The 14,800-nt window shown below is 47.8% G+C and overlaps 1 protein-coding gene across 2 annotated transcripts; it reads left to right on the forward strand.

The window, feature by feature from the left end:
* The first annotated feature begins 2,176 nt into the window (after window positions 1–2,176).
* On the forward strand, window positions 2,177–12,972 carry LOC122706236 (interferon alpha-inducible protein 27-like protein 2). Of its 2 annotated transcripts, none has more exons than XM_043921313.1 (6): window positions 2,177–2,277; window positions 2,908–3,029; window positions 3,410–3,562; window positions 10,986–11,015; window positions 12,030–12,191; window positions 12,728–12,972. In XM_043921313.1, exons 2-6 carry the CDS (start codon window positions 2,957–2,959, stop codon window positions 12,835–12,837), a joined length of 528 nt encoding a protein of 175 aa, XP_043777248.1. In that variant the 5' UTR covers window positions 2,177–2,277; window positions 2,908–2,956; the 3' UTR covers window positions 12,838–12,972. The 2 variants fall into 2 exon arrangements, with proteins under 2 accessions (XP_043777248.1, XP_043777247.1); XM_043921312.1 differs by having other exon boundaries at window positions 2,181–2,277; window positions 2,904–3,029.
* The last annotated feature ends 1,828 nt before the right edge of the window (window positions 12,973–14,800 follow it).

The following is a 14,800-nucleotide window of genomic DNA, read 5'->3' on the forward strand; positions in this document are numbered from 1 at the left end:
AGAGTTGGACACAAATGAGCAACCAAACAAGAGCATTGGAACCTTGTGACCAGACCTACCTGGATAGCTGCAAGAAGGAAGGCACCAAGAAGATTCCAGTAACCAGCTACACCATTCTTTCATTGTAAGAGAAGGGTGAATTCCAGCCCTGCGAAGAGAGCTCTTGGGAACACTGGTCTACCATCTTCTCAGTCTCCTGAGAAGATGGTATTTGAATAAAGTCTGTATTCATTGCCCAAACCATTTTTCTCTCAATTTCTTGCCCTGTCTTGTGGTAAGCCATATGAGGTTGGATTCTGTAACAGGTGTAGAGTTCCTGGTGATGGGGGATGGGGGTGGAAGGCACACACACAGATAATGTCAAGAAGGGCCATTTACCATACCACCTCGATTACCATGACGACCATATTTTCTATGCCCTTCAATGTATCTGTAGAGCTCCTGGATGTCACCTTGCTTATTTAACTTATATGCTGAGTACCCCATATGAAATGCCAGCCTAGATGAAACACAAGCTGGAATCAAGATTTTTGGGAAAATACCAAACACCTCAGATATGCAGATGACACCACCCTTATAGTAGAAATTGAGGAGGAACTAAAGAGCCTCTTGATGAAAGTGAAAGAGGAGAGTGAAAAAACTGGCTTAAGCCTCAACATTCAAAAATCTAAGATCATGGCATCTGGCCCATCTCTTCTTGGCAAATAGGTGGGGGAACAATGGAAACAGTAACAGGCTTTATTTTCTTAGACTCCAAAATCATTTCAGATGGTGACTGCAGCCATGAAATTCAAAGACGCTCCTTAGAAGAAAAACTATGAACAACCTAGACAGCATATTAAAAAGCAGAGACATTACTTTGCTGACAATGGTCCAGCTAGTCAGACTAAGGTTTTTCCAGTAGTCATGTATGGATGTGAGTGTTGGACTATAAAGGAAGCTGAGCACCGAAGAATTGATGCTTTGGAGCTGGGTGTTGGAGAGGACTTTTGAGAGTCCCTTGGACAGCAAGGAGACCAAATCAGTCAATCCTGAAGGAAATCAGTCCTGAATATTCATTGGAAGGACTGATGCTGAAGCCGAAGGTCCAAAACTTTGGCCACTTGATGAGAAGAACTGACTCTCATCAATTCTTAATCTCCCACCTGGTGCTGTGCGCTGGGACTCAGCACAGACTAAGCCTAGTCTGTTCCAGGGTGACCCTCAAGTCTCAAGGCCGGGTAGGTGTGAGATGGGCAGGGGAAGGGGCAAGCATTAGGAGGGAGCAAATAAAAGCCATTCTAAGACCTCGCTTTGGAAGCAGCTGGACCTGCACTGGGTCCTGTTTTGCATAGCCAAAATAATTTTAAAAAAAAATTAAGGGTAAAAGAACTAATTCATTATTCTTTCTTAAAGGGAAATAATTTGGTCATTGCCTTTTAGCAGATAATGTGAAATAAGCAAAATATATATACATATAATAATATATAATATTTGCATAAGGCATATATATACATATGTAAAAGTCTTCAGGTGCTTCCCTGGTAGCTCAGCTGGTAAAGAATCTGCCTGCAATGCAGGAGACACTGGTTCATTCCTGTGTCAGGCAGATCCCCTGGAAATAGGGTACCCACTCCAGTACTCTTACCTGGAGAGTTTCATGGACAGAGGAGCCTCGCAGCGTACAGTCTTGGGGTCACAAAGAGTCGGACATGACGGAATGACTAATACTTCCACACGTCAAGGGACAAAAAGAAGTACATGTAGTAATACCACCTATCCTGTGAATGCCAATGTGTCACCAAAGTAAGGCACACCAAGGGGAATTCACTCACTTAGTCACAACTACAGACTCCTCCCCAGGCACTGGTCAGAGATGGTGCTCTTGACCATCAACCCACACTGCCTCCTCAGTTATTACAGATATGAGATTAGGGCTCTGTGCCATTTGTCAGCCAAGGAAAAATGGTTTGTCCTGTAAACTCGCAAATCGTGGAGGGCAGGGAAAAGAAAGTTCACAAGAATTGCAGGTGAGTTTTATAAAGATTCCAAGAAGGGGAATCTGAGAGGGAAAGCAGTGCTCCTTCAGAAGCCCCACCCCGCGTCCTCCCATTAGCATGCAAAGGTGAGGTCTCCCTGGCACCAAGCCTGGAATGAGGGTGACTCACCTCCTCCTTGGACTCTTGGGGTCAGACGTCACCCAGGGAGGGACTATTTAGCCGGCTGGAGTTCTCAACAGCCTCACTACATGCAGCCTTTCACACACTATTCTTCGATCCCCAACAACTATTAAGCAGGGTAAGTGGGGGCCTGGGAGATGGGGAGGGGAGGAGCAAAGGGCCTCCACTCTCAGCCTCCCTCTCCACTTCCATCAGGACTGCTGTCCCTGTGACCAGAGCTGAGTGTGGGGAGGGGGCTTGAGTCCACCTTTACCATGAGATGTTGGGAACCTCTGGTCTTGTCATGGCCCGGGTTACTATGAAGCCCTGAGACTTCAACCAGGTGGGCAGTGAGCAGGGGACAGAGATGGGGTATTAGAGGTGGCCAGGACTCTGGAGATCAGGGAGCCAAGCAAAGTCATTATTAACTTCAAAAGTGTGGTCTGAGCAGATTAAGGGGGTGGGCTGGAAGTGACTTAGGCTTCAATGGGACAGAGGGCAGGGCTGGAACGGCAGATAGGTGTCCCCCTGAAAGTCATTCAGTTATGTCCGACTCTTTGTGACTCTTCCCATGGACTATACAGTCCATGGAATTCTCCAGGCCAGCATACTGGAGTGGCTAGCCTTTCTCTCCTCCAGGGGATCTTCGTAACCCAGGAATGGAACCCAGGTCTCCTGCATTGCGGGAGGATTCTTTACCAGCTGAGTTATCAGGGAAGCCCTGAATCAGGCAGAGCAGTTTTAACTCCACACTCTGTTTCTCAGAAAGACAGTGGTGACCTTGGCTCCATAACTAGTGTTCCCACACTGCCTCCAGGATGTCAGCTAAAGCCATAGAGAGCGGGAAAGGCGGTGCTTTGGGCCACCTCCTGCGAGAATTACTGTCGGAAGGTGAGTGCCCTTGGGAAAGCTCCCGAGGGTGGGGTGGCCCAGAGCTTGGGGTTCCTAGACGTGGGCAGAGGGGGTCTGGGTTCTGTCCTGGTGCTGCCACCCCTGGTGCTCTGGGCCCCATCAAGTCTCTTCCCCCCTGGTCCTCAGCCTCCTGCTCTGTGCAGTCAGGAACCCCAGCTCTCCACTGGTGCTGGGCCTCCCTCTCTCTGTCTTCTCCCTGGTTCACCTCCAAGCACCCTTGATACTGCAGCTTCCTCTGAGGTCCCCTCCCTGCATCAGAGATCCTGGGAGCTTCAGGAAAGGGTGGAGGGTGCTGTGTGGGGTCTGGTCCCACAGCTGCCTGCCCCGCTGTGTGCTCCCCCATTATTTCTTTCTTCCAGAGGAAGAAGAACCTTCCCAGTCAAGCAGTCAGGCCTCTGATGGCTCTTCTCTTTGGAAGCCACCACAGAGGCCACATCAGGGTGCAGATGGCTCTGGCTCCTACCCCAGAGATCCACCCCAGTCGGAAGACAGCAATTTCTACCATTATGCAGGTAACGGGTCTCTGAGCACCAGTCTACATACGGATCCTCATCCCACAACCATTTCTCAGCTCAACCTGCTAAATTGTCAGTGTCAGAACAGTCTTCCTGATGGAATCTCTCCAACACACTGTCAGAAAAAAGCTACAGTGTATACAGGAGAAGAAATAAATGATGCTCTAGAATCAGAGGAACCATACTTCAGGATTTAATTCTGCCTCTGACTTGCTGAGTGACCCAGGGCTAGTCACTTGCCCTCTCTGGGCCTTCATAGGTTTGTTTTTAAGCATAGGGGTAGGATGAGCTCACTCTTACGGGTCTCTCAGAACCAGGTCACCTCCAATTAGGTGGGGCAGAGGTGCTGCACAGGTTAGATGCCTGACAGCCACCTGGCGCAGGCTCGGGCATGATGCTTTCCTGGTTAAATTTCACTGCCCATGCCTGCCCTGTTACCCCACTGCAACCAAGGCAGGTAAGTTTCATTTCCCCATTTGCGCTCCTCCCTTGGTGCCCCAGGGCCTGGTCACTAATGTCCTCCCAGAACACACCCTCCGAAAGCGGTCTCACCTCTAATGTGGGGCCAGCCTAGGGCCACAGCAGCAAAAGTCATAGAGATTTTTAAAAGTCATTTCAGAATACACATGGCATGAAATTTACCAAAACAACAGGGCTTCCCTGGTGGCTCATATGTCAAATAATCTGTCTGCAGTGCGGGAGACCTGGGTTCGATCCATGGGTTGGGAAGATCCCCTGAAGAAGGAAGTGGCTGCCCACTCCATTATTCCTGCCTGGAGAATTCCATGGGCAGAGGAGCCTGTCGGGCTACGATTCATGCAGTCAGAAAGAGTGAACTGGACTGAGTGACTAACAAACACAACCGTTTGTTAGCATAAACTGAATTGTTGTTTTTTGTTGTTCAGTCACTAAGTCGTGTCTGACTCTGCAATCCCATGGACTGCAGCATGCCAGGCTTCACTGTCCTTCACTATCTCCTGGAGTTTGCTCAAACTCATGTCCATTGGGTTGGTAATGCCAGTCAACCATCTCATCCTCTGTCACCCCCTTCTCCTCCTGCCCTCAGTCTTTCACAGCATCAGGGTCTTTTCCAGTGAGTCGGCTCTTGAACAGTGTTAACCATATTCATATTACTGTGCCTCCAATCTTCAGAACTCTTTTCATCTCCTCATACTGAAACTCAATTAAACATTAACTACTGTTTTCCTCCTGCCACTTCCTGGCAACCACAGTTCCGTCTGTCTTTTTGCTCAACTAATCTAATCTAATTTCCATGTGAGTGGAATCATACAGCATCTGTTATTTTCTGACATGTTTATTTTAGTTAGCATAAGGTTCCAAGGTTCCTCATATGTCAGAAGTTCCTATTTAAAGATGAATGATATCTTCTCGGGTATCTATACCACATGGTAATGATCCATTCATCTGCTGATCGACACTTAGTTTGCTTCCTCTTGGCAACTGTGATTACTGCTGCTATGAACGTGGGGTGCAAATATCTCTTCAAGACGCTGTTTTCAATTTCTTTGGATCTACATCCAGAAATGGGATTGCTGGCTTATACGGATTTCTATTTTTAATTTTTTCAGGAACCGTCACACTGTTTTCCATGTTTGCTGCACCATTTTACATTCCTGCCAACAGTGCGCAAATGTTCCAGTTTCTCCACACCCTAACCAACACTCGTTGTTTTTCGTTTTTGTTTTTTTTATATACAGGCTTTCCTGATGGGTGTGGACTGGTATCTCGTTGCAGTTTTGCTTTGAATTTCCTAATGGTTACTGATATTAAGTATATTTTTCTATTCTTGTTGGCTATTTGTCCGTCTTTAGGGAAATGTCTGTTCTGATTCTTTGCCCACATTTTTCTTTATTTTTTTGTCTGCGCTGCGTCTTCACTGCTGCCTGTGGGCTTCCTCCAGTTGTGCTCCACATTTGCCCGTTTTTAAATCAGATTATTTTAAATCAAGTTTTCTGTTGTTGGAGGAATTGTTTATACTATATCCTGAATATGAACCTCTAAACAGATACATGTTTTGCCAATATTTTCTACCATTCTGTAGGTTCCCTTTTCACTCTGTTGATTGTGCCCTATCTTAGTGAATTAGGGCTGCTGTAACAAAATGCTGTAAATTGGATGGCTTAAAAAAAGAACAGAAACTTATTTTCCACAGTTCTGGAGTCTGGGAAATCATGATCTAGGCACCAGTGGACTCCGCGTGTGATGAGAGCTCACGTCCTAGAACAACCATCTTTTCGCATTAACCTCCCATGTTGGGAGGAAAAGAGGAACTCTCTTGGATCTCTTTTATAAGGAAATTGATCTCAACCAGGAGGGCTCTGCCTGCAAGTCTTAATCAGCTCCCATAGGGCCACCTCCTAACATCATCATATTGGGCATTAGGTTCCAATATATCATTTACTGGGGACACAAACATTCAGACCATAGCATGACTTAGGATACCCAAAGGTGCACTTCAGATTAGTACTTCTTTCTCTGAACTCCTCCTTCGGTGCCTCCTTGATCCCAAGCCTGTGCCTGGCACAGGAGAAGGCAGCAGTGAATGAGGCTTGGCCCTTGACCTGAAAGAGCTCAAAATCCAGCAGAGATTTCAGAGAACCATACTGCCTTGTAGGAAATTTTGTGGCAGCAGGAGCGCAGCTAACTCACCCTTGAGAGTCTGTAGGTGAAGTGGCCGAGGAAGACTGGGAACGTGTGCTCAGGGCAGGTTCTGGAAGCTGTGTTGGATGGCAGAGTCCTTAACAATGTGCCTGGATTTGGCAGGCAAAAGACTGAACATCAGGAGGCAGGGAGGTGGCTCCTATTGATTTCCTAGGATAGAAGCAGAGGCCTGATCATGCAGGGACCCCTTCATGCTCATGGAAGAGGTGGACTTTAACATGGGCCACAGGGGGCAAGGAGGGGGTTTAATACCTTCATTCTTCTTCCCTGCACCCAGCAGCCAACATCCTCTGTATTGTCCCCATCCCTGGTCTTGGACAACAAGAGGTCATGGTGACCAGGATGGCAGTGGTAGAGCCAGAAACAGGTTGGAGAGATGCAGCCACAAGCCAGAGATTGTCACCAACAGCTAGACAACAATGCTAGAGAGATAAGGAAGGATCCTCAGAGCCTTCAGAGAAACCCTGGCTCTGTTTACACCGTGATCTTGGATCTCTGACTGGGAGAAAACATGAGAGAATTAGCACAGTTCATGGTAATTCCTTACTGCAGCCTCAGGAAACTAATATGGGCATGCGCTGTTATAAGTTGAAGATTTGTAGCAACTTAGAGTTGGCAGGTGGAGGTTCACATTTTTAGCAATGAAGTATTTTTAAATTAAGATGTACACATTGTCTTTTTAGACACAAGGCTATCACACCCTTGGCAGACTAGGGTATAGTCTAGTTACACATAAATGTCACTTATATATAGACATGACTTTTATATGCACTGAAAACCAAAAAGTTCACATGATATTTCCTTTACTTTGGTGATCTGTAACCCGATCGACAGTATCGCTGGGGTTTGCCTAGACAGAGACTGAAAAATCTCATTGTGTTTGATGAAATGGTGAAGGCTGTGTTAGAGTCAGAATCTGTAAAAGGAGGAGGTGAGAGTCTCCACGGGAGCGCTGGTCATTGATCATAGAGAGAGGGATTTTTTTGTTGGTGACCGGGTCTAGGGCAGCACTCTCCCGTAATGCTTTCTGTGATGGTAAGTGTGTTTCCTGTGTGATCCAGTATGGTGAACCACCACTAGCCAGATGCAACTATTGAGCACTTGAGAAGTGGTCCATGCAATTCAGGAACTGAGTTTTAAGTTTTATTTCATTGGAATTAACTGAGATTGAACTAGCACACATGGGTAGTTGTTCCCATAGTGGTGAGCAAGGGCACAAGTCCCCAGCCTTTTTGGTGCCAGGACCCATTTCAGGGAAGATACTTTTTCCACGGGCAGGGAGGGGGAGGATGGTTTGGGGATGATTCAAGAGCACTGTATTTATCGTGCACTTTATTTATATTATTATTGGATTGTGATATGTGGTGAAATAATTATACAACTCACCATAATGCAGAATCAATGGGAGCCCTGAGCATGTTTTCCTGCGACTAGATGGTCCCATCTGAGGGTGACAGGAGACAAAGACACCTGAAGTGTCTTACTTACGTCCAGTCTACCCTGTCAGCTCCCTTTGGTTGCTGTTACTGCAGAAAACCCTGCTTCACAAAGATAGGATGTGAGAAAGAGAAGCAGGCTTTTCAGTGCTTTTGTGGCAATCTCAAGCTATTCTGCCTTGATTTTAATCTAGAACATATGGAGATTTGAAGTCATCTCACACATACTTTCAAGGCCACTGTTATTTGTGATCTCAAGCAGCTGATTCTCTTCTAGCAGGCACAAAGTCAATTCACCTGGCTTATTTACAAATGGGTGAGGGATCCATTCCTTCCCAGTTCAGGGGTCTTTTGCAGTTGAGAAGTAATGCTCAAACTCTTTTGAAAGCTGAAATAAGTGAATCATGCACCAGTTGGGAGAAAGACGACCCTGACTGAGTCTCTTTCTAAATCTCTGCTGATATTTGAAACATGTCAAAATTCCCAGTGTTCATTCATCGCCTGCATAATGCCAGCTTGGCTCTAAATGCAGCCACTTTACCTGGTGACTTGAACAGTTGTCATTCTCCCCTGAAGTGTCAGACTGAGTTCATTGAGCAAGTTGAATATGTCACACAAGTAAGGATGTTTTTTGACACCTTCTAAAATATGAAATATGCTGCCAGTGGTGACTGTTTTTCTAAAAGAAATCCCTGGAAGCAGCTCTCACAACTCAAAACTGCTGGCCAGTGATCTACCTTTAGAGAGCTGTCTCATTTCTGTGTATAAGAGAAGACATTTGTGCTCTGCATCCATTTCCTCACAGAGCTGCATGAACAGACGTGAGTTAAGGGCACGTACTTTAATGCGGTTGATACTTTTCATCACTTCCTCCAAAACATTAAGTTCAGGTGACATTTTTCAGTTGGCCAGCATTTGTCCATGGATGACAGTGTGTAGACTCACATTCAGAGGTGACCACTTTGACCAGTATAGTGAAAACCAGAATATCATCCAGTCATGGCAGCCACTCCATCCGTGCATGTACCGACACAAAATGACCAGTTCAGGTTTCCTGATATGTGGTCACTCAGAGACTTGAATAGTTTTGTGGCTGTGGTGTTGGTTGGCAAGAAAAGTGCACATAACACATCCTCGTGCACATCCTCCTGAAAAATATATTGCACAAAAACAAGTAAAGTTGCCTTGTGGTCAACATTGGTAGATTCACCAACCTGGATTGCATACCACAATTAATCCTTTCTAACAATTGGCCTCAATATGTCTGCTGTTTCATCAGTTCGTCTGGTTATGGTGCTAGCAGAAAGAGGAACACATGCCAGATTTTGAACTTCAGAATCTCCTAAAAGTTCATGACAAATGACCTTAGCAATAGGCAGGATCAACTCTTCACCAATAGTAAACAGTTTCTTAGATTTAGCAATGTGGTTAATCACTAAGAATGATGTTCTCAGTGCACATACATTTGATAAAGTGAAGGCCTTCAGTAATTGCTTCTGTTCTTCATGTTCACATTTTTTTTTTTTTTGAAAAACTCCAAAGGCTTGTCTTTTAATGCAAGGTGCTTGGTCTCCATGTGGCAAAGCAGTTTTAAAGGTTTCAAAACTTCGTTGATTAGCTGGTCGCTACGTACTATACAAAGCAGGCTTGGAGAATGTGAATCACCTGCTGCAATGAGCTTGTATTTTAAATAGCACTCTTGGTATTTTCTTTTCAATGTAGCTTTCTCTTCACTGTCCATCTTAGAGTCTTTTTCAGTCTCATCATTGGGTCTTTCTCCATTTTCAAAGAAACCCTTCAGCAATGTTTGCTTTTTATTTTGTTCTATTTTTTCTACTTATTTTGTCAAGGGTGAGCTTGTGGGCTTACCAAAACCGTGACTAAGACAAGTGCGCAGTGCAGGAAAGAGGCAAGGATGGAAGTGGTAAATAAAATAGTGAGTGGGACATGTGGGGACTAAAATAAGTGTCGGATTCTGACTTAAAGCCTGCCACCAGACGCAGCTTAATTGTCACTTGCCACTCACTAGAAGGGTTTTTATATGAGTCAGTAAGCTATTCATTTACTATGGTCCCTGTGCAGTCGAACCTTTCTGTTAGTGATCATCTGTATTTGCAGCCACTCCCCACCTCAGCTGCAACTCAGAGCATCAGGCATTAGACTCTCATAAGGAGTAGGCAACATCAATCCATCACAAGCACAGTTCACAGAAGGGTTCAAGCTCCTGTGAGAATCTAATGCTGCTGCTGATCTGACAGGAGGTGGAGCTCAAGTGTTAATACGAGCTGGGGGAGCGGCTGTAAATACAGACGAAGCTTCAGTGGCTCACCTGCTGCTCAACCCCTGCTGTGCGACTGGGCTCCTAACAGGCCAGGGACCAGTATCGGGGTTGGGAACCCCTGGCCTCGGGTATGACCTTGGGTGTGTGTGGCATAGGAGCCAAGATCCTTGGAAGTGAGGAGGTGAGAACTGTAAGATCAGTTTGTTGAAAACATCGTCTGTGCAGAAACGGAAACCCTCAAGACAGGTCAGGGGTCCTGATGGGGAGAGATGCTGGTGAGCCAGGAGCTACAACCTTCCAGAAATGACTGAGGGATGGAGACTGCTTTTGCAATTTCTCTCCCTTGCCTGGGACCAAGACTCTTTTTCATGGGGAGCTATCTGAGCTCATTCTCGCAGATCCTGAAATCTCTGAAACTGTCCCAGCTGTCCAAAATCCCTAGCCCCTGCCAGACCAGAGCGCTCTGAGCAACTCAGTGTGGTACAGGCGTGCTCTGTCGAGTGTGGTCAGGGGCTCCAGCCACAAGGCAGAACATGCAGAGGAAGCATGGTACCTTTTAATGGGGGAATAAGGGGTGCTTCCTGCAGAAAGTCACAAGTAGGCTGAGCCCTGGAGGATGGGGGGCTTCCACTCCAGCTGTAGCCTGGGATGGGCATAGGGTGTCTGGAAGATGAACAGACAGAATAGTCAAATTTATTCCATTGCAAGAATGTAGCATGCTTTTCTTGATTTTTTTTTTTTTGAAAATGATACCAAAATGTGTTAAGTTCAAAGAGCAGCATGAAACCTTTTCAAGGCAGGTTCCTCTCCCTATCTGAAGCATCACAGAGCTCTGGACTCTTGTCCATCCTCCTCTGATTCCTGCAAAATCAGACTTCACTGTAAAAGCAGAGAGAGCCACCCAGGGCTGCTGTCTCCTGTGATCCCATCCAACTCCAGGGAACCCTTCCCGCTGGGACAGCAGCAGAGACCCAGGGGAAGGCCAGTGCTGGGCACTCACGGGGGTTCTTTCTGTCTCCAGGCATGACTGCGGCTGCTGTGATTGGAGGAGGTGAGTCTCTTCGGGAAGAAGCTCAAGGCCCCATCTGTCCCTGTCCCTGGGCTCCTGGGAGCACCCGTCCTTGACCAAGTCCAAGATTGCCTTCAGCCCCAAGACCTGGGTGGGTAGGGGTGGGGTGGACAGGGAACAGAGGTAGAATTCTTGAGGTAACAAGAGCCTAGCTAAGAAGGAACTGAAGGAAACCCATTCATAACACCTACTTCCAATCTCAGCTTCTCCCAAGTGCAAACTGTGGGATCCAGGCAAGTTGGTAGATCTGTCTGAACCCATGACTGCTTCCCAGAAAACAGTGCCAGGGGCCCTTCCAAATGACTGTAAGAAATGTGTGAGCTGAGTTGTGTGGATTCCTCAGAACTGCTCTGCCTACAACCCTCTAGTCATCCAGGGTCCTCCCATATGGTGGCCAAAATTAAAGAAAATGAAACATTTCTGTCACACCAGCCACAGTCTCAAGTGCTCAGTGGCCACATGTGTCCACTGTGTGGACGGTGCAGACACAGAAGGTTCCCGGTTGCAGAAGGTTCTATGCCTGTACCGTCTGGAGCTGTAGGGCCCCTTGGGGGATGCTCACCGGTGGCCTCAGGGCAGAGGTCAGAAGCTTCCACCCGGCACCTTTTCAGAAGAGCAGTTCTGTCCTCATACTGTGGGCCTGAGCTTGCATGAAAGGCACCAGTTTCCCACCAAAAGGGGGCATTTGAAGACCCCTGCTTGTTTCAACTTTATTTCATAAAGGGCGAACTAAAGCCCAGGGAGGACTGCTGAAGCTTCCAGGGTCACAGGCAAGCAGAGTCACGAGCAGGCCTGGGTTCCAGGTTCTTGGAGGAGGATGGGGTGTCAGGGTGGGCGTCCATCCAGTTGTGTCCATACCTACAGCCTTCCCTGGCCTCTGGCCCTGTGGTCTGAGGAGAGTGAAGAGGACCCCTCACCTCAACCCCCAGGAAGGTGTCAGGGAGGTCTGGGGAGCCTGTCCCCCGCAGCTAGCCCTGAATGTCTCTGCCCTTACAGTCATGGCCGTGAGGGCTGTGCCTGAGTTGCTGGACACCATGGGCTTCACCAGAACAGGAATCTCTCGCTCCTCCGTCGCGGCCAATATGATGTCATCAACTGCCAGAGCCAATGGGGGCAGAGTTCCCTCTGGCAGCCTGGTCTCCAATCTCCAGTCCAAGGGTAAGTGTCTCCCCAGGAGGAAGTGGGGGAGGGGTAACAAATCAGCCTAAGATTGATCCAGATGCTAAAGAAGCAGACAGGCTTCTTCCAGCTTCGTGGTCCTCAGTGTCCCCCTGGTCCTTTGTGACCTGGTCACTGTTCCCTCTTTTGGTTGGGTGTGGGGTGGCGGGATGAGGGGTGTGTCGCTCAGGAGGCCTGCATTCCTCATCAGCCCTACAAAACCTGGTTAGGTGCCCACTCCTCCCTGGGCCCAGCTGAGTGCAGTGGAGAGAGGGGCAGCCTGTCATTTCTCAGAGGATCTGTCCTGTCGCTGATGGACTGACCATCAGAGTTCATGTCTCCTCTTTGGGCAGCCACGTGCAGCAGCCCCTCCCCTAGCAGATATCCTGGGGTCTCAGAAGTAGAGGAGGTAATAGGGGTGGGATGTCAGGGTCTAGGGCCTCCAGTCAGTCCTGGGGTCTCTGACACCCACAGTCTTGCCGGGGGCTGCTGGGCCTGCCTGTCCTCTTGTGCTCTAACCTTCTCCTCTCCCCCAGGGGCAACTGGCCTCTCCACACCATCCAACATCCTCCTGGGATCTGCTGGGGCACTTCTGGGGGCCTTGTTGTGGAATTCCTCCAGCTCCTCCAGGAGGACCCAGTACTGAAATGGAAAGTGGCTCCCATTCTGGAGGTGACCCTCCAGGGCATCAGGATGTCAGTCTCCCAAATGACAAGTCCCCTGCCTCCCCAAATTCTTCAAAGAATCATAAGAAATAAAGTTGAGATGTAGTGACCTTCAATAAGTGTCCGTGCTGTGTTCTTGTTCACCAGGCAGGGTGCAGGGCACCTACAGAGCCCTGTAGGTGTTGGGTATAAGGCAGAAACTCTGTAAGAATGAGCACCAATCCAGAACAGGAAGCCGTGCCTGTTCCCAGTCCTGCCACTCAGTTTTGACCCTGAGAAGATAGTCTCCTCTTTGAGCCTCAGTTTGTTGCTCTTCAGATGGGAACTTGGGCCACATGTCTTCAAAGACCTCAGCCTGAGGAGCTAATGGCTTGGCCCTGGGGTCAGTTTGAGCCACTGACCCTCAGTTACCAAGCCCTTTATCCCCAGGTAGTACTGATCCTCTCCCCTCCCCACCTAAGACTCTGGGTCTGGCTGTTTCATGACTCATCAATAACACTGTCTGCCTGGCCTGGTGGCCTTTGGAGCGCTTCAGGTGGGAAGAGAATCTGCATTTCTCCAGAGAGTTGTCTCTGTTGTCTAGAGCTCAATTCACTGGCCCCAAGTGAAACTGCCCAGAACCTGCAAGGACAGACAGGTCTCCCCACCCTGGGGCTCCCAAGAGGCTAGTCAGTGCAGAACACTCACTTCCTAAGACCCACTGGGTGCCTGGCCCTGGATTCAGTGCCAGGCTCCGTGTGTGTTAACTTGGCACCTGCAACCTCCCTGCCCATGTGGATAACCGACAATAGGTTCTGGAAGACCTGCTTCCACTTAAACATGAGTCTCTGATTCCAACCTCTTGGCTCCAGGACTCCAGCCCAAGTCCCCACTCTGGCCTTCACACCTGTCTTCCCTCCTGCTCCTTCTCCACCTGGCTGTCTCCTTAAGATGCTGCTTCAGCTCACTCCTGCAGCTTCTAGCTGGCCTCAAGGGCTCCATCCCAGTATCCTATGGCTGCAGTAGATTTGTGGGATCCCTCTCTGCCCAGTGTGTGTCACATTGAACAAACCTGACTCCACATTGGGTCTATTTCTTTAGCTCTAACTTCTGTACTCTGTTGCCTGTGCTTAGTCATGCCTACTTGCACCTTTGTAAAAGAATGTTTCCTGTAGCCTGAAATACACAGGACAGCCCATTCTCCAGGCTCTGCTCTTAATGGTAGAACACTTCTTTAAAAAGCTGCAGAATAGAGAATAACATTCATTTCGTTGGAGGTTTATAGGAACATTGTGACCAGACCTAGGGGAATAGTACCAAGAACAAAGGCACCAAGAAGATTGCAACAATCAGCCACATCACCTCTCCTTTTAGAATAAAAGAAGCCTGAATTCTAACTTGGGAAGATGATTTTTGGGGGACACTTGACTGCCATCTTCTCAGTCTGTTGGTTCTGAATAAAGTCTCTTTTCATTGCCCCAACAACCTGTCTCTCAATTTATTGACCCGTCATGTGGCAAGTAATGTGAGCTTAGACTCCATACAGGTGCAGTGTTGGTGGGCAGTCTGGGGAAAGCACAGATATGATGGCATTAAGGGACCTGTGGTCAATGACAGAAATGACCGTGTTTCAGTGACCTTTCAGTGTACCTGTATAGCTCATCTCACTGAGAGCTGGAATTTATTATCCCTCCCTGAACCTGGGCTGGCCTGGAGGAAAGCCAACACAGAGACCTAATGGAGGAGTCAGCCCTTTTTTTCCAGACAAGGAATGAATCCAGCTAAGATCCACAAAGCCAGCCCACTGCTGACTGCAGGTGTAGGAGGGAGCCCAGCTGAGACCAGGAAAACCACATGCCTGAACTACTATTTAGCTCAGTGAATCATGAGCTAAATAAATATTTGAGGGCAGGGGCATTTGTTACCCACCAATAACTAACTGATAACATGAAACAATGTGTGTAA

This window comes from Cervus elaphus, chromosome 13 (assembly GCF_910594005.1).
Source record: "Cervus elaphus chromosome 13, mCerEla1.1, whole genome shotgun sequence".
NCBI classification, from domain to species: Eukaryota; Metazoa; Chordata; class Mammalia; order Artiodactyla; family Cervidae; genus Cervus; species Cervus elaphus.

Bases quoted from the DNA above. Each gene is read 5' to 3' on its own strand.
- LOC122706236 (XM_043921313.1), top strand. From the start codon at position 2,957: ATGTCAGCTAAAGCCATAGAGAGCGGGAAAGGCGGTGCTTTGGGCCAC. The intron at 3,030-3,409 runs GTGAGTGCCCTT...TCTTTCTTCCAG, and splicing joins GCGAGAATTACTGTCGGAAG to AGGAAGAAGAACCTTCCCAG. The intron at 3,563-10,985 runs GTAACGGGTCTC...TTCTGTCTCCAG, and splicing joins CAATTTCTACCATTATGCAG to GCATGACTGCGGCTGCTGTG.